Raw genomic sequence first — 19,995 nt, 5'->3', positions numbered from 1 at the left:
CTGTCCAGAGTGTGTGAGCAGGAAGGGAAAACAGACAGAAAAAAAAGGTCAGTCAGTTAGCCATAGCAACATCCACGAAGCAGTTATCAGACATCTCAGATACAACCTACACATTTGAGAAGCACATCACAGCTGGTTAATTCTCACACAGAAATCTGCAGGACTCCCATTGCAAAGAACTCAATGTCAGTGTTTAGTGTGCAGTGAGGTGCCTGTCACCTCTCCAGCTCCCACATGTAATTAATTATTCCTTGTTAAAAACAGCAGTTCACACAAGCCTTAGTGAAACCCACTTTTCTCTGGAAGTGAAGAGGTTACAGGTATCTGAGATGCTGCTGGCATTGAGTACTCACCACAGTTCAGCCTCCACATGTAACTTAATGAAAACAGCAGGACAAGGAATAATTTATGTGTAACTGATGCCTAAATGCAGCATCCTGCAGAAATATCTATTACTAATTAGAGTTTAAGAGTTCTGTAAGTATCCCCATTGTGTGTCTCTCGTCTCCCTTTCCCACAGGTAACTGCTAATAATCAGTGAAATCTAGATGCATGGATCAACCTGTTCAGCTGAGGGTTTCCTTTGATCCAAGGACTTTAAAACCACCAAAGTCCTAAGGAAATTGCTGCTCTGCTGTGGTGCCTGTAATTAGCCCTTTCTGAAAGTAGCCTTCGCCTTAAAAGGCAAGTATTCCTCCATGGATCCATGCTTTCAGAAAGCCTATTATTTTTGTAGTTAGAATGGAAATGAAATGAAAAATCTTCAAGTAACTTTTCAAGAAAAACATACCAGGCTGCCATGGCATTCTGGTACCATACAGGTATCTTATGTTCACAGCTCAGCAGAGATGTAATACAGAAATGTGAGAGCAGCTCTGGGTTCAAGGAGGGTATTTTACTAAGTTTTCCCAGGGAGAACTCCTTGAACTCTTTCACATTAAAACAAGATATATGAGAAAAACAGGAGGGCCCTACACAGCAGGGGTAGCAGATGGAGCAGCCTGGGTTTACAGGGGACTTTTTCTTGATTGGCCTTTGTGTTTGTTTGGTTTTGATTGTGGGTCATTCCAGTGATGTTCTTTGTACTGCAATCCCATAAAAATGACATCTTCATGCTTGAGGGAGCTATAAATAGGGAAGCTGGGATGGAATTGCACAATGCCCCAGATGAATTTATATGGTGCAGTTCTGCTGGGATTGAAAGTCCAAAGGTTTTCAGGGGACAAAGCAGTGCAGGATTTCCCAGCATTAAGGATCACTTACAACTCCCTAGCCCCTTCTAACACAATTCACCACTGAGCCATGTGAAACTGCCAGGCAGCTCAATAAATAAGTCATCCTAAAATCCCAGTGGCTCAAATGTCTGCAAGTGATCTGAAAACACCAGAAAATCCTGCATGACTGACTCAAGAACTGACTTTAGATGTAGCTGGGAATTGAGTCATGGGGTCTACTTCTCCCTCTCAGAATACAAAAGAAACCAGCACCTACAACAGAAACACCAATGCTCAGCAATGTAAAATCCCAAATCCATTAGTGCACTGGAAGGGAAATTAGGAAAAATATATTAAAACTATTTGTATTGAGAGAGCTGCTGAATAAGACAAAGTGCAAAGCACAGGACAGCATAAAACAGGATAACTGGGATCAACAGGATAAGATGGACTATTTATTATGTGTCCACCTCCTAGATCTTACCAGTTTCAAAAGGGGGACAAGGAAGACAGACTTCTACCATTGGTACATAACAAAAGTAGGAACTATGCAAAGACAGCTACCATCAGAGAAAGGCCAATAATTCTGTGACTTGATGGTAAGACAGTAAAGACATTTATGTAAGAGAATTATTGGGAAGGAACATGAAAAGCTTTGGGATTAAAAAAAAAGACATGCAAACCATCATCCAGATTTTATCCCACTTTTAAGCTGTCACATACCTAATATTGAGAAAATTTAACTGGTTTTATAGAACCTGCCAGTTCTAAAGGCAGACTCAAAGTCCATCAGCTATTATGAATCTGATGTACAGTATTTAAGTGAATCTATACTGAAATATAAAATCTATATACTACACTCTGGTAAACTATACCTGGCTTCATTTTGCTCTGGAAGACCATGCAAGGTAAGTCTGATCTATACTGCAGGACAGCTTGTTCCTGAACCTTTTAAACTTTTATTAATCCAATATTCCAAAGAAAGTTTTATTTTCTGAAGCACCAGGCAAAAATGCATCCAAAACATATCAGGACATCAGAAATACATACCTGAGGCACTCCAATCCTTCTGCAAGCTTCCAAGAAATTCTCCACATTTCGTCTGCATTTTGCCATTGTAAGTTTAGGCTGCAAAGAAGCAAAGGCATACAGTGTTCTTAACTGGCAAGGTTTTAAAAGATTTTACATTTTATTTAAATAAAACTCTTAATAAATCTCTTTGCCAAAAACACTGCGCTGACATAAGCTCATCTAATTCAAAGCAGGCTCTGTGAAGTTTGCTTTTCTTAGAAAACCATCCCAGTTTTCAAAGCTGTTTTATGAAAAGCTAAGTTATGAATGCTGGATGATTTTTAAAAAAGGACAATTCTAAGCCCTGCAATATTTATATACACAGTGTTATATAAAACTGGCTAACACTTTTACTGACTACGTTATAACCATTTTAAAAATGCCTTTTGATGAAATGCACATCCATGGCTTGCATGCTGTGATTTCACAGCAATTTCATTACATAAAGCAATCTAGAGTCTGTTTTGGATTACTATAATGCAAAACTATATAAATATCAACCCATACTTCAATTAACAAAGAAGTAAAAAAATAAAGGCTAGAGGAAATAAAAAAATAATGCCAGAAAACTGGAAGTGAAGTTTGCTGCTTGTCAGTCTGTTGTAGATTTGTTTAATGGAGCAGTCTGAATTGCACTCACTGGCATTTTTTCAACTGAGGTTTTTTTTCTGCAGTCAGTTTTCACACCTCTTCAGACATACCACAGCACAGGCTCTGTCTTGTTCCTGCTCTCAAAGCTTATTCTCTTCTGGTTCAAGAGACACAGGTTCCCTGCTCCTATGAACATGCTCTGGAGCAGCAGGCAGCAGCCTCCAGGTGTTCAACACTTCTCTAAGTGATGAGGTTTCCTCTGTCCCCTTCCTGTGCTGTGCTCCCCACCAAGGAAGCAGGTTAAAGCCAGCACTGGCTTCTTTCTCCCAAAGGACCAAGTGAGCACAAAGATCACCCTGTGCCTGGGCATGACGTGATGCCTCTTCTGCTCCTGGAGCCACGCGACTCCAGGCTGCCCCTTCCTTGCCATTCACATGACAAAGCCACAATTTCATTCCTAACACAACATTGAGCTGCACATCAAACCAGGCCATTGAAAAGATCTCACTGATGCAAGTCTCCTGAGCACTGGCTCCCTGCCTTTGCTTAGAATGATTCCACAATCTGCACAAAGTGTTGGTGTGTCCAGCTCAGTCGTTCTCAACATAACGGAGCCACCTGCCTGGTCACATTGAGTCTCAGGGACACAGTGACACACTTGGTAGCCCTGGAAGTGCCAGTTCAGATTCCAATCAATGTGAAGACTCACTCCAAAAGAAGGATAAGTGAAGACTATGTGCATGTTTCAACTTCTTCCCCAAGGAACAATCTCTGTTTTTTTTTCCTTATACATACAATTTCAAAGGTGCACAACAAGCAATCTGCCTGTTCATATTACTTTCAAGTAGCTGATCCTAAATATTTTCACTGAACTTTCTGACTTCCACCAACACAAACTGGATAAATAGCCTGTTGGTATCTCACAGATTTTGATCTCTAATTCTGTGCTTTCCCTACCAAACAGACTGCAATACTTCCCTGCTCTCAACAGTCCCCTGACAAAGCCACTTTTTTTCCTGTTATCACAAAGGTATGACAGGATTCGTTTTGTTCCAGGAGATGCCATTCTCCAAGTATCTTGAGTGTGTTCTGCTAAAATTCCTAAGCAGAGGAATTTGTAGTGCTGTGGACACAGGAATCAACTCAGTCTCTGCCTGGTTTCATTGTCTTGTGTAGTGGGATCCTACTTGTTGTACTTCCCTACTATGTTTTCACAAATTTTAAAGTTAATGTGCCTAGGGAGCACATGAAAATGTTAGCATTTGCTTACAATAATTTCCTTTAAATGAAACAAACCCAAACAGAATTTCATTCAGTGACACTACAGACCTTTTTTAAACAGCACAGATGGTTACTTTTTGTCATGTGCATTCACTGAGGAGAATGCTGACTTTAGTGCCTGTCTGGATGACAGGGCATTGCAGGCTCTCCCTGTGGACAGCCATAAAGCAGAGTCACTGCTGCACACTTACAACTGCAGGCGAGGGCACGTGGATGCTGGGGACAGAGCGGGGCCGCACGTGGTTGGCCAGGTGGCACAGGACGACGCCGTCAGTGAGAGCCGCGCCGAGGTCGCTGGGCAGGGACACCTTCAGCCGCGCCTCGATGTTCTGTGGGACACAACAGGGACACACGGGGGGCTCAGAGCCCTGCAGGCAACTCTGCACAGTTCCTGCATCACAGCTCTGTCTGTCCTCATGGCATCTCCAACCAGCTTGCTGAGTAACCCCAAGGAAAGCCTGTGCATTACTGTGGCCAGGGCTGGCCGCAGCCGGGGAGCAACTGAGTTCAACGAAGAAGAGCTTTCATTGTAAAGCACAGTGGACTAACGCAACCATTATTCAAAAATAATGGAAATCAGGCTCTAGGAACAGTATTCTTAACCATACATATTCTCAGAGAATGGTTTTGCCAAGGGAAGTGAAAATAATTGTCTTTGTGGGCTGGAGGACAACACAATAAACAAAGTCAAGACAATATTTTTGACTTTAAAGTAAAAACTGAACTATTTGGCATAAGCAGCCCTTCAAAAAGAAGATAGCATTTGTTTAAGAGAATGAATAAAAATTCAATTTAGGCTTTCAAACTCATTTTAAATGCTGTGAGAATATCACCAACTTGTAATACTGTACAAAATTTAAGTATTACAAAAAAATTAAGCTTACCTGGGGAGCAGAACAAGAGACAGACTACACAGAAAGCAATCTGAGATGACATAAGAGAGGGTCTGAAAACACCACCAAGTTTTATCTAAGGTAGTTACCTTTCTCCTTTAGAGAAAAGAGACAGTCCTTACTTCAAAACTTCCCCCAAAGAGAGGGAATTTTCTCTATCTGGAATGCTTATGGCACTTAAGATTAGCTCCAGAAAGGAAAGTATATTCTCATTTATTGGGAAAATTCAACAATTAATTACAGCACCTCAAGAAATCCCTTCATGCTCTGCAGAAACAAGTCTGGGGCAAAGCAGAGCAGTACCTTAATGCCCTGTGGCATTGCCAATATCCCTGTTTATTGTCATTGCACCTGGGCACAAACCAGGAGTGTGGTGCCCCTGGGCAGACAAAAAGCATAAATATTAGAAACATTAGTGGCTCAAGTGTTCTGCACTTAACTAAGGATAAGGCAAGAATCAACAGACAGATCTAGAGCACACGAGGAAACCATGATGGCAGCATGACTGGCAGCAGTCTCTGCACTCCATCTGCTCATCTGTCAGCTTTATAGCAAAAAGAATTTTAAAAAAGACATTAAAAGGAGACAGTTAAAGGCAACTTTCCAGGGAGCTCCTTACAAGTGTGAAAGCTGATAAGGAAGAAGGGTAGCACACATAAAAGCAGAGTTCACCAGACATTTAAGAGCAGGACTTGACATAATTTATTATAAAGGAATTGAAGCTGACTCTACCTACCACAAACAACCAAGTGAACCCATCTGAGAGAAGTGCATAGACTGTACCACACATTTCATTTTGGTCAACTGTGCCCCATATTGGTTCAGTGAAACTTGTCCATAAGACAAAGGCAGATTTAGCAGGGTCACAAAGTGCATTTCCTGCTATGTTCACATTCTGGCTCCTGGCAGCACTGACCTTGCGTAGCTGCTCTATCAGCTCCAGCTCCTCCTCCCGCTGCTTGGAGTTCTGTCTCACTCGAGGGTCTGCAGAATCATTAGCAGGAGACAAGGCACAGGTAGAGGATGAAGCAACAGCTAAAACAGCAGCATGAAGGAAAGAAAGTCACTAAGCACAGTTTGGCTTTCTGTTGTTTGCTACTGCACTGCACACAAAGTTCCAGAATGGGTACGTTACATTCCTTCTCACAAATCTCCTTCTTACCTTTGATTATTAATCAATTAATGGTCTACCAACCCAAATGAGATGTCAACACAATTCTCTCACTGTTTAGATTCTGATCTTTCTGTTGGATAAGTCATGCACAAATGACAACAAGGTTCTGCCACATGCAGTATGTTGAAACAGTTCTGTCTTTCCCCAGAAATTGCAATTCTGTTCCAGGCTACTGGGCAATGCAAGAATTATCAAGTTGTAGAAGGCTTGTGTGGCAAAGGTGTAAGTGCAGACCAGGATGCGCAAATTCTCACACTTGTACAGGTATGACAAAAGAATGTTGGGCAGCTCCAAATAAAACCCTGTTTGTTCACAGCATATCTGATGTCAGCTGTCTACAAATGGAATTCTAGAAGTAGTTTGCTGATAAAGACCTGGGGTAACAAAACACTGCCAGCCCCAGGTAATGCAGATGTCAATATAATCTAGCAAAACTAGCTGATTTCTGAGCTATATAACCTACCTTTCTTGGCTCCATCCCTGACAGCTGTTCGGAAAAGGAAACTCTCGGGTCGCTGGGAAGGGTTTCTATAGGAAGGCGGGGCTGCATGGCCAGGATATGGAGGGGAAAGGTGGACTAAACAAATGTGGAAAGGCACAGGAAAGGAAGGAGGAAGAAGGAAATGGTTAGAGTTAAACAGGAAATGGGTACAGCAATGTGGTAATTAAAAGAACAAACCAAAAATTTTAATGTAATGATGACAAAATAAATTACAGCCATGCATGATAAAAGCAGAGTAGGAAAAGGCACTTCCAAGGACACTTGCATGCAAAGCACATTCCACATACCAATTCCAACAACTGTTCTCACTCTTGCTGAATGCATCTGTGTGCCAAAGTCTCTATGAAGGCCTAAACCAGCCAAACCCTGTGCTCTGCCTAAGGACATTCTTCATCCCTTTTGTCTCTTCCCTTGTGTTTTTCTAAGGAGACCCAAGTAACTGGGTAAATTCTCACACAGAGCAGTGCCACAGAGAGAGGTGGGAACAGATGCTCCCCTGTCTTCATAGGACAAATAAGCAAGCAGGCATTTTGATTTTTCAGAATTTTTTTCCTGTCCCTGTTACCTGTCTGAGCAGTAGGTGAGCCAGGGGAGATGGTAGATCTGTCATCACTCTGTGAACAAAAAAGCAGAAGAGTATGAGTGGTCCTAATCTGGAAAAGCTTTGATTACATTTTAATTTGCTGTGTTTTAAGAAAAGCTCCATCCATCTAAATGTGTTTCAGAAAAATAACCAGAAATAAGAAAAAATACTGTATGTTGTTTCCCAATTCTTATCTCTGCAGAGACCAAGTTTTTTGCTTTTACAGAAATGATACAACTGTTAGGAAAAAGAATGATGAAACAGCCCTGACTGTGCAATGACAGATCATTGTTAACTTTTCCTTCCAACTCAAACTGAGAAGTGCTCTTTGCAAAGGGGACAGCAAAAACCAGGAATTAAGCAACATGCAGAATTGGCAATACAGCACTCCTGACAAGGGCACTCCTCTTTGACACCTTGCTAATGCAGAACTGCCATTTACTGAACATCTGTCCCCAGTGAAACACACTGTGGTTTCATCACACTGCTTACACAGACTAATGAATTCTTCTGAGGAATGAATTCAGCACAGCAGTTTCCACAGAAAAGAAAGAAACCTGCAAAGAATACAAGTGTACTTTTGATGAACTCAACTTGATCAAGAGTAAATGATCTTGTACAGAAAAAGCAACATCAAAGACAATTAAGAACCCCTTGGAGCAGAGATTGGTTACCATGTTTTATGGATCAGGCCTCCTGTAGACACAGCCTAAAGCTAAGATGAGGTAATACACACTACAGCTTAATCAGGGGAATCAGGTTCATGCCCTACCTGAACTTTTGATTAGATGCTGACAGACTAACACCTGTTTAAACCGATGTGTGGATCCAAGATTTTTTTGTTGGCTCTAGTGGTGAATGATAATAGCAAGAGATACCTTGACAGGACTGAAGGTAGAGGCACTAGGCAGGGTAGTAGCACAGCTTTCTTGGTTCAACCCTGAGAGTGACTGAAGGCAGAAAGAAAGAGAAGGCAGTAGCAGAGTTAGTGAGCAGGTGACAGGTACACAAAGGTGGAAGTAAAAATGAAGAGATGATCACAATCACATTCTTAGAAACACTCAACAAGCAGCACATCAATACTTGCTGAATTATACTTAAAGCCTTCCTATCCTCCTGAACTTTCTGGGAGGTATAGTGCTTCTTTTACATATAATATAGTGACATTAAAAACAGAATTAACAACAGTGAGTGAGGCAAAAGCTTCTTTAGTAACACCTATGCCGTCAGAAAAAAAGAAATTTTACTCTACAATAGTCCATTCTAGGCAATCATTAAAAAGAAATAGCTTCCTTTTTAGTGTTTTGAGGATGTTATGCATGTCTGAAAAACGAGGGAAACCCATGTACAAGAGGCTCAGTAATACACAGTTTGTATCTGCCACAAACACTAACAACTGGTCCTTGTGATTACCCACGAAGTAGATGAGGTTCTGTGGGTAGAATCTCACTCTTGGGGAAGATGTCAATGTCAGGATTTACAGTGTTGCCATAAATGAAGTGCAGTCACATTTCAATTATGACCAGTATCAAACCCAGCCAAATAAATAACTTTTCCTGTTTAAAGAACAGGGGCTGTAGTTGTGCCCATTTGTCACTGACAGGCAGATTTAGAAGGCCAAATCCTGTGTCTCACTGAAAGCACCATCAGAACTTCAACATTTGAGGACTGAATGGTTCACTATGCCTTCTGAAACAGCATTCGAATAGCAAAGTGACAGTTCAGCACAGGAAAGAACATCAAATGACACCTAGAAACTCTACAGGTAGTGAAAGACACATTTGGGAGTTAGTTCTTAAAACATTTGCAACTTTTCTGCCACTTCAGACCAGCACAGCCAGAAGGACTAGAAGGGAAGGTTTACACTCAGAGCAAGCCTTAAACACAAATGTTTTTAGGCCCTGTACAGACTTACAGACTTGAGCTGGTCCTCAAGATTGCCTCTTTGTCCAGAGCAGGGCAGAGCCAAAATGGTGTTTTTTTTTATTTTTTAGGAGTTTCAGGTATCACTTGTCTTAGACAACACATTAATTAGCACATGAGAACATTAAAATAAACCAGAACTAGGTGCTCTGTACCATCAAGGTATCTGCTTATTCCTGTATGAACAGAGCAGGGCAAGCTTGACACAGATTAAGAAGGGGTCACCATGCACACAGGCAGCAGTGGGCACAGGGAAGGGGACACAGCACAGCACAGGAGGGACGATCACAACACCAACACACCGCATGCTCTTCACCTGTTTGCGAGTGCCTGGCCTCCTTTTAATGGTATTGGTGTTATTGTCAATCTCAAACACAAAGAGAGGCTCAAAGCCATTCTGTCAGGGACAGTGAGGAAAGAGAGAGGGAAGAAAGGAAGAAGTGATGCAAAGAATGACTGTGAGAAAAGGCAGCCACAACACCAAAGGAGTCAGGAGGCTGCAGCTCAGACTTACACCACCCTCTGCACATGCTGCACGCAGTCTTTAGGCCTAGCACTGAAGTCACAAAAATTTCCCTGTGCCAGAAACAACTGCAGATACAGGGAGTGCCAAAGGAGAGCCCAACCAGAACTCTGCATGAACCAAATAAGGATATTTTAAGAGAATTTGGTTATTAAACATTTGAGTACACATATGAATGCCAATGGTCTGAGAGAAAACTCCAGGGTACAAGTCTGCATAAGTCAAGTCCTGCTTACTTTACCCATAACCATTATTTGTAACACTCTGGTGCTTAACTTAAACCTAGTCTTAACTTCAGATGTTTCAGAGATCCTGTGTGCTAACAGTAATATGACAGACTCAGGCCACATTTGAGAGCACAACAAGAAAACAACACAAGGAAGGGAGCACAAGGCAGCAATGACACAAAGGTTGTGAGAGGATGAGGTCACAGCAGCTGCCTGATGCTTCTCAAGCACCTTGTGGGCTTCACAACAGAGAAACTGAGCAGCAGTTTTGGGGTTTTCTCCCCCTTTGACAGCAGCAACATTGTAAGGGACAGTATAGGAGAAAACAAGGAACTATTTAGAGAAAAATGAGATTTAGAAGCAATGAGGGCTTAAACCAAGTCATTAGCTAAGTCTGAAAGCTTAACACCAGCCCTAAAAGTAATATCCATTGTAACAAATGGAACTATCCTTGTGAGAACAGCAAGAGGTTCTGACTAACATAAAACTTATTTTTTCAGAGAGGTCAGTGATTACACTTCTTTAACAACATTTTAGTCTGGTTATCCATCACAGGTCAACCCAAAGAAATCCACCACAGTGTGCAATGAAGTTCTACAGCCAGATTCCACTTCACATCAAAGGTATGCAGGAGGAACTACAACTAAAGGGAACCATTAACACCCACACAAGGTATGGGCAATCATTCTGGGACTTGAAACCAACTGTCCTGACATTGTTTATAAACAGAAGGAAATGGTCAGAGTAACCTGTGCAACATGAATACATTTTAATTTTAATTAGTGATTAAAGACAACAAAAAGATGACCAAAAGAAATACCAAAGATTTTAAAAAGGAGATTCACAACTGTAATTTTTTGTTAAAGCAGTAACAATGCCAGAAGAGTAAAGTAGTAAAATAAAAGCTCTGCTTTTAATTGCTTTTTACTTGTTTTCTAGCTACGTATTAGATTTAGTACTTTTAAAAGCTTTTCCTTATGGCCTCAGAAATTAGACCTAGCTAAAATTCAAACACATAAGGACAGGGGAAATGTCAAATGAAACATAACAGAATATAAAAAGGTAAAAACAATGTAAACTCTAATAATTTTTTAAAGCAATCTGACGACCATTTTCTTGATGTTTTTACCTTTACACGAAAGATGGAACAAATTCATGAGCCAGTATGGGCCTAATGTTTCAGTTACAGTAATTGCCAGAAACAGCTGCCCTGGCATATGTGATCATCAGGCACAGCGAGGATTTCCACCACAGAAGACAGCTACAGATCACAAACCCCTGCATTTCATATACTATTATAATTTAGTGCTGCTGAAAAATATGAGCAACCAAATGAAAAATGAAGAGAGGAATTATTGCTTTCAATCCTTCCCTGCCAGCCTGGTCACTCTTTTGTGAAGTAAAAGGATGTAACTTGGTTAAAGACAAGAAAGGAAACAAACAGCAATGGAAACCAGTTTCAATGTAGATTCTGAAAATTCTGTATCTTAATTTACAACAATGGTCATGTGATCACAAAATCAAATAGAAATGGTGTTCCTAGAGGCACCTTCAAGTATGTTCCAAAGACAAATTCACTGACAACGGAGAATCATCTCAATCCAAACTACTGCTGTTCTACTGCTTTTTATGACCTAACTATGGAAGCACATTTTAATATGATCATTGATAGTGATTTCTCTAAACAGCCACATGATTATTAAATTTCTCTCTAACATTTTAAGCTTTCTTTCTCACCCATAAAGTGATAGTCTTACAAAAGCAGAAAACCCAAAAAGTCTGAATAAAGACACAGTAAATACCTTGACCAACACATTCAGGAGAGAGACACTCTAACCAAGAGCACTGCCTAAAGAAAATTTAGGCAGATAATGGAAGCACATAAATCAAGAAAATAAATTCTAGGCATGCAGTCATGCAACAGCAGGCAAATCAGGTGTATTTTTAATTTTCTAGACATGGATTATGACATTAATTAGATTTTTTAGTTATGCTACATTGCTAAGATGCCACAAAGAAAGAAATAGCATAAAACATGAAATATGTGCACACTTGTTTTTATTTTTGATAAGTGTTGTTCAAAATAGATTATTTTTAAGACATTTGCCCTAAGAAACAATAAAACTGGATGAGGAGTATTCAATGATTTGTAGCATTCACAAGTAGAACACTTTTTTTCTGTGCCAAGTATTTCTAACCCCCATGTGCAGGACACAGGCAAGTTAAAGCAGAAGGCAGAACCAAGCATTAAAACTGCTTCCTTGCCACTGAAGAGCACATCAATTAGGAAGCAAACTGAATGGCAAGGAAATCAAACCAGAACACCTAGAGATTAATTTTTCATTTTAGAAACTGTTCTTTACTATCAGTAATTGTCTTCTGCTCTCAAACAAAATATAAACTTTAATTATTTTGTGGAAAAACATCATTGTATTATTAGCAAATGTCTGACAGCAAAAGTGTCAACATGTTCATAACACCATAGTTCACAGCTAAGCTACTTTTCAAAGGAGGTGGTCATGTTTTATGCTATTTAGATTAGCTCTAAAAGAGTTGGTCTAATCTGAGACAATCATTCCATGTTGTCATTTCTATGCTCTAGAATCTGCCACAGAAAAAGGCCATTACGTGCAGGATCTTACCACTAACAAGGCACTATCATCAGTATGCTGAGACCTTCTGGATGGAAAGGGACACTGGCAGGTGGGAGAGATGGAGCAATGTCAGAAACACACACAATGGCAGAAACACATGGCATGTGAACAGACAGACATTCTGGAACATGTACTGCTTGCTTCTAGCACTGTGGGGCTCTGTAAAACAATCCCTGAAGTGTCTGTAACTCTGCAGGAATACACAGCTCATGACCAGGAACTACAGAGCAGTCACATTACTTAAGGAATCAATTATTCTGCTTTCTGTGTTGTGTCAAGCAAATACAGAACACTATGCATTCACAGTGCTGACTCTGGTAGAACAAAGGACCTTTTAAAAGAATAAATTAAGAACAGAAAAACATTAAGAAGAAAAAGGAGCAAAAAACTATTTCAATTACCCCATGTTTTGCTAATTTTCTAACAAAAAGAGTTAGCTGCAAAACACTGCTAAAGAACTATTATATTTGTTATAATATTAAAAGTTTTGATCTAATTAACATTACTAAGTGAATTTAACATGATTTTGATTATAAATACTACATTATTGTAAAACTATAGTAGAAAAAAAAAACTTATTCCTTTTTCTGACAACCCTCAAAATTCTAAAGCTTAATATTTCTGGGACAACTGGTGATCTAATAACAGGAAACTGGGAGAAAACTGATTTGTGAAGGATGACTATAACAGTGTAACTTGACTGAACACTCCTGTTAGAACATAAACTGCACTGCTCACAAGGAGCAGGTTAGAATAGAATATGAAATTTATTTTCTGCAGAGAACATAGGAAAACATACAAAAAATAATAAAGCAACACACTTGGACAGGCAACCTACACAAACAGAAGAAAATTCTAGGCTGAGCCCATTAAAAAAAACCCAACCCAAGGCTTAATAGTATGTGAAAAAACTATGCTGTAACCCAGTTTTGAGGTACATTCCACAATGACAAAAATAACTCAGATGAAGAGCTAGGAATTTAAGTGCTGACATCCATACTAATGCTCTTACTGGACTCTTACCTCACTATCCATTGGACTTTGTTTCTGAGGACTTAAGGAGGCTTTATGCTACACAGAAAAAGAAAAAACAAAACTTAAAATAATGTCACAGAGAAACAAAAGCTCACAAGCAAGCAGCATAACTTATAAGTGTTTGAAAACAGAGGTCTCAGTTTTTAAAATACAACATGCACTGGGTTCAGAGCTTAAACTTCCCCAATATTAGTAAAAAATCAGCCTTTATTTCACATTCAAACAAACAAAAATTTAAAATGATGCATATGAAAGATGCATAATAAACCCAAAATACAACTCAGGGGAGGAATTTAACTGCAGAGAATAAAGTGGTCATGAACAACAAAGGAAACAGAAAAAAAAATACCCAAAAATCAAACCCAAACCAAAAACCCCAGGAGACTCATCAATGAACAACATGCATCCTATAAGCTTAATCTTTAACTAAAAGACTGAGCTGAATCTTTAATAAGCAGCTTTACTACAAAATAGTGCCAGAGGCCTAAGAATAGTTGTTGCTCATGAAAAGCCTAGTTTTAGGCAGCTAAGACCTTTTTCTAGACTAACTTTATACATTAAATATAAACAATAAACCATGCTTTGCCTCTTTGTAGACCACTCTAAATGCAAAATAAATATTAACTGTGATATTTCTTAAACTTGTGATGGTAAGAGTCAGGTAAGTGACCAGAGCAGCAAACAGTAAAACAAATTTAAATCAACTATCATATAAATAAACTGGCATGCTAAACAGAAGACATGAATGCAGAGATAGAGACAGTGAAGACAGAGATCAGAGTGAGTGCCTGATGTACCACAGGTCTGCACCCACGCTTCACCCAGAACAAACTTATTTTATTATCACAAAAGAGCAAAATAGATCAGGCAGCATTAAATTTTTGTGTGTATGATTACTTCCTCCCTGCCAAATTTGTCTTCAAAATTAAACTGCCTCTATGCCTTGTCAGACAAAGGCCTCTTCTTTCTTAAACCAATGCCATCACATCTATGCGATGAAATACACAAAAACCAGAATTCTTTGCAACAATCACATTTTGGGTAATCTTCCATCTTCCTCCTCAGTTCTAGCTTTGCCTGTATTAAGCTACAGCACCAACACTTAATGGACTTAAATGGCATTTGTCCAAATTTTTTATAAAGTGCCAGGAGCATAACATACGAGCAGTAATTATCATGGCAAGTAGTTATAATGAAAGGATTCAGAAAAGATAAAATATGGAGTAGGTACTGAAAGGAGGCACCTTAACAAAGTCAAGGACAGCTTCTCTCTGGATCTGCTTGGTTCTCACCCTCTCCTCGTACTGCAGGGCTGCCAGCTGTGCCTCGCGCCGCGTGCGCTCGATGTGCCGGCGCTGCAGCTCCGAGTCCGCGCCGGGCACCTGCAGCAAACAGGCACAGAGGCTGTGGGGCTGCAGATGGGCTGTGGAGAAACTGCCCACGGCTAATGGGGACACCACTTTGGTTGCACATCAAACCCATTCAAAACTATTTGAATTCTATGTGTTACCTGGGTGTGGTGACTTGATAGCGAGAGAAAATAAGGTGAATCAGGCAGGGGTCTGACAAATGCAAAAACAGAGAGTAAGTAGACTTTTAATCTTAAATCCAAAAATTCTGCATACATGAATTGTCAGTGACACACAAGCAGCTGATGAAATCAGAAGAGTAACTGTCTACTAACAGCTGTGATGATGATTTAACACTGTGAATGACAGATTTTGTGAGTCATTTCTATTTCTTCTCCTGAATTGTAATAACATTTTTTTACAGCACAAGATGTACCAGTGGGGTTGTACACTTGGCCTACTACATTGACATACTCAGTACTTTATACCCATTCTCTAAGAGTAACCAAACCAGGAATTTTACACATGATCCTCATTTAGAGGAACAACTGCATGGTATGGTTATTTGAGGGAGGGGAAAACAATAAAATGAATCAGCAGAAACACTCAATTTCTTTTTCCCTACCTCTCTGTCCTGTCCACATAACTCCTTAGTATTTGATGCTCTCTGTCTTGCATCAAATTTAGAGTTTCAGGTCTTCGTAATTCATCTGTATCCCTGCAGGTAAGACACCAGGTGGAAGGGGATTTGGCCACTGATGCATACAGACTACTGTCAGATTAATTCTACTCTAGATTACAACTGTTTTTGTGAGAGAAATGCCCAAATAACTAGCTTCAGATAATCAAAAAAGTGAAATTTGGACTAAAGAAATCACAATGTGATACCAAGTCAGATCACAACTGCAGTTCGTAATTAAAACACAACTTGCTGAATTAACAACGATTTAAAAATGCACAAAGACGGATTCTCTCTTTTAAGACAATATTTGGGTTATTGCAGGTCTTACTCTGCTCTGGAAAGAGCAGAATTATTTTAAACATCAGGACCCCTGCGTATTTTCAGCACAAATCTGCTCACCTCACCAATCAGGTGACTGCCAGTGACACAAGCCCTCAAAGTCACAAGGTAAACAAGAACCCATCTGGCTCTTATCCATCATATCAACAATAAGAGAGAAATTTTGCAGTCAGTTCTTTGCCAGAAGGCAGCTGCTAGCACTGAAACAATTCCCAAGGTCCACAGCCCACAGCATGCACCCTGACATGTTGCTGCCTGGAAACAAAGTTGATGGAAATCAAGGAGCTTTCTCTTGACAGCCTAAACTCTGCGACCTCGGCTCCTGGGGCAGCCATGGAACACAGACACACTTCACCATGCATTTCCAAAAAATGTCAGTCCAGCTGGCTGTGTGCACACTTAGGGCCTTTCCCTCATGGAGATGAGCTGTGGAAGACCCAGATGTTACAGGTCCCTTCTGTTACTTAAATTAGCACTGAAGCACACGACAAACCCATTCCTTAGAGCTGTTTGGAACAGACAGGACTGGGTTCAGTCAGTGCCAGGGAGTGTGTTCAGAGCAGAGTACACAGCTTTGGTGCATCAGGAATGCACCACAGTCTGTCCAGAGGCATCAACTGTATTCAATTAATTGAATCAACTAATATAAGTACTCTTGAGATGAAGTCTGTGTTACATCCAACTTTCAGTTTTAATGGCTCCAGCATGCTAAAGAAAAAAAAAAAAAAAAAAAGAAGAGGCTGGCTGCCAAGGCATTTGCACAGAATTACTGTGGAAGCACTTTACAGCTTGTGGTTGCCACAAAATAAAATATTTGACTAATACAAGCTTAAAATACAAAAAATTACTCATTGTCATATGGCTGTTTTTACACAATTTTGAAGGCAGTAACAACACAATCTGGTTTTAGTGCCTTTATAATTTCACTCTGCTGCAGCATAGTAAGCTACAATTCATTCAGATTGCTGATTAACTACTTCAGCATGGAGATCTCCTGCTATCCTCAAGTTAAATTCTGAAATCACTGGATAGCTTACTGAGCTACAACTTCCTTTATCATTAACATCTGTCTATGTAAACAGCAGCTCTCCCCAGCTAACCAGCCTTCTCCAATTTCCTTCAGATTTATCATGAAAACCAGGATTTGCAAAGTTGAATTATTTCCATGTTGACCACAAATGTTCAAATTAAAAAAAAAAAAGAAGTAAACAAGCAAAAAAATCGAATTTTCAAACCAAGAGCACTCTTTTTTGGGGGAGAGCATGGCAGAATTGCTATATCACTTTATACCTGACCTGTGGACAGGATAAGGACTGCTGAGAGATGCTGAAACAGCTACCCTCCCTTGTATCAGTACAGCTACTGTATCTGCACATTTTCTGCACATTTCAGAATGCCTATTAAAATGTTGCCAAAACTCTGGAAAAATTTATACACTAATCTTGGTTTCATTTGCTCTTTCAATACCATTTCAGAATCCATTAAAAACCTGGTTTCTACTGACAACATAAGTAATGACCTGCTTAGGACTAGCAGTTGTGTTTTCCACCACTCCTCCACCCCCCAAACATTCCAAGTACAACTGGGCTGGTTTTCTGTGGAGTCCCTGCAAATTCACTTTCAGTCCACAGAATACTGAAATGTTTCAATAGTATAAGAAAGGTTCTATCCATTTTCATTTGCAAGAACTGTTTTTTATCATTTATTTGCTTTTCTTATTTTTTTTTAAGTAGACATCCAAAATTCTTTTCAGAAACCTAACCAACCTTCATTGATACTCTGCCCAATTCTGACCTTTATATAACAGATAAGCATTCTCTCCAATAATCATTAAAGTAATCAATTAAGAGTAATCACTAAAGAGCATGGGCATACTTCATGAAAATAAACAACTTGTTTTCAGATTGATTCCCGTTCTATCCCCTCTGCTGATGTAGGCTCATAATTAGGGCCCAGAAAGGTACTTTTTAAAATACAATTATCTTCCACAATACCAAAACCAGCAGGAGTCAACCGAGAATGTGTCCTCATGGCACATCAGATACTCCATAGCATCTCTGTCCTTCCTGCAAGTACCTTCATCCCTTTTGTCCTATTTGCACTACAGCTTAAATCAACTATTCAATCAAAGCACAAATTAAATCACAAAAAGCAGATATTAAATCAGTTTAAAAATATGCACTTTAATTATGAAGATTTCTTTAACCAACTGATTTTAAGTCAAGTATTGGCATAGAACAGTTATGCCTTTTGCTCACTGCCATTATTAGAATTCCAAATCATAATTTGGAGCAATAACTTATCAAAAAAGTGCCATACACACTTCTGGCAAAGCAACAGGAAACAATGCCACTTTCTAAACATGTTTAGTAAATACATGCTCTGCATTCATAATAAAATTCTGGATAAAATTATTGTTGCCACAGTAATTCTTACCTGTTTTGATGTAAATGTCTTCTTGAATCCTCTGTTCTCTGAAAGTCTCTGATGGATCCAGGCTTTACTGGTGAGCTCTAAGCAAAAAACCACAAAAGACTAAGTTAGCAATTTATTCAGAAAACTGTACATTAATGCCAAACAATCTCTCTGTAGAGCTCCATCTGTAACTACTGGTATTTAAAACACCTGACAGCAAAGCACAAAACACAAGTCAGGGATGTTCATTTCCAGCCAAGAAAGCTCACTCGTATTTTTTTCTCCAATTTAAATAAGTAATAGTTTCAAGATTAAATATGCATGCTGGTAACTTTAGGAGTTTAAAACCTCCAGTATTAAGAATCATGCAGAGAAGTTCATGTAGGTATAAAATTTGTATTGAAATGGAAATACATTCTTTGGAGTTTAGCTCTACAAGTGCAGAGTAGTGAAGATTGGATTCTCAGAAATACAGAATAAAGAAGCTGATGGTCCTTTATGACATTCTAAAGACAGGTCCCAGAAAGACTAAGAAAGCAAAACATGGGATTAATAAGAAGACTCTCAGTTTAATTTGAGCTACGAATTAATTTATCCTATTGGGAACAGGGACATATTGCCTTTGGTGTTATTTAAAAACTTCCATTAATATAAAAAAATAGAACCTTTTCAAGATTAACTTGCCAATTTTCACTCATGCCTGCGTGCACGCTGCTATACTGCAGTCAGCCTTCCTAAGTAATAGAGTATTTTGGACGGTCTTTTTAGAGAAACTCCTTCAGCTAAAAGCAGTTTAATTTGTATGACTAGACAGACCCTGAGGAATAGCTGCTGTGATGCTGACCAATGCCTTTTCCCTATCTACAGTAAGGAGTCCTTGGGTTGCATTGCCTACAGTTGACTTAGAAAAGTTTAGCTCTTGTGTCTGTCCTTCAGCTTCTGTGATCTGATAATGAATTTATGAGCTTTGCAAAATTAATGCATCTCTCATATCTGTGTGACTGATTTTAAACAGTAATAAAAGGTTCACAAGATAGGGACCAAGCTCCTACATAAAAGCTAAAGATCCCCTTGTTTTTCTTTCTTTCTTGACATAGTAAATATCTTTCTGCTTCAAAACATACAGAACTTGGAAAGGACACACCTGAATCACAGCACCACAGTTACTGTTTAAGCAGAACAGCCACAAAGATTTTTTTCAGACAAGTTATTCATGTAGTCTGTTGTTGGGAGATTTTTTCAGAAATGGCTTGGAAGGCAGCTGTGGGGGACAGATTCTCACAGCCTGTTTCTGTAAACAGCAGAGGTTCTCAGGTTGTTTTTAATTACAAGTAAAAGTGACAAACATGAAGACCTTAAGAACCTTGCATATCAGAGTTCTCAGGCAGCTTTCTCATAACAAGTAGATATTCTATCTTTGGCTGTTTTGGGAAAGCAAAAATAATTTTGAGAACCCAAATCTTGGTATTGGAAACATAAGGAGGGGCTGGTATGTTATCTCTGACCTATTGTGAGCTTGCGTTTGCAATATGCATGAAG

At 39.4% G+C, this 19,995-nt stretch overlaps 1 protein-coding gene across 20 annotated transcripts in view; it reads right to left on the bottom strand.

Moving 5' to 3' along the window:
- The window catches only part of LRCH3 (leucine rich repeats and calponin homology domain containing 3), a 62,610-nt gene that overhangs the window by 7,132 nt on the left and 35,483 nt on the right, over positions 1 to 19,995 (bottom strand). For 2 of the 20 annotated variants that reach the window (XM_074547258.1, XM_074547254.1), the window contains exons 10-22: positions 18,478 to 18,554; positions 15,646 to 15,738; positions 15,182 to 15,233; positions 14,916 to 15,053; positions 13,660 to 13,707; positions 12,625 to 12,678; positions 9,549 to 9,629; positions 8,188 to 8,259; positions 7,292 to 7,340; positions 6,688 to 6,801; positions 5,967 to 6,085; positions 4,349 to 4,486; positions 2,265 to 2,342 (exon numbers count right to left, since the gene is read on the bottom strand). In XM_074547258.1, the coding sequence (XP_074403359.1) occupies positions 2,265 to 2,342; positions 4,349 to 4,486; positions 5,967 to 6,085; positions 6,688 to 6,801; positions 7,292 to 7,340; positions 8,188 to 8,259; positions 9,549 to 9,629; positions 12,625 to 12,678; positions 13,660 to 13,707; positions 14,916 to 15,053; positions 15,182 to 15,233; positions 15,646 to 15,738; positions 18,478 to 18,554 (1,113 nt within the window). The remainder of the gene's footprint in view (positions 1 to 2,264; positions 2,343 to 4,348; positions 4,487 to 5,966; positions 6,086 to 6,687; positions 6,802 to 7,291; positions 7,341 to 8,187; positions 8,260 to 9,548; positions 9,630 to 12,624; positions 12,679 to 13,659; positions 13,708 to 14,915; positions 15,054 to 15,181; positions 15,234 to 15,645; positions 15,739 to 18,477; positions 18,555 to 19,995) is intronic. The other 18 variants (XM_074547275.1, XM_074547259.1, XM_074547255.1 and 15 more) reach the window with 17 other exon arrangements.

Source organism: Zonotrichia albicollis, chromosome 9 (assembly GCF_047830755.1).
Source record: "Zonotrichia albicollis isolate bZonAlb1 chromosome 9, bZonAlb1.hap1, whole genome shotgun sequence".
Taxonomy (NCBI): Eukaryota; Metazoa; Chordata; class Aves; order Passeriformes; family Passerellidae; genus Zonotrichia; species Zonotrichia albicollis.
Note: the sequence above shows the minus strand (reverse complement) of the source record. Positions and strands in the feature narration are given on the sequence as shown.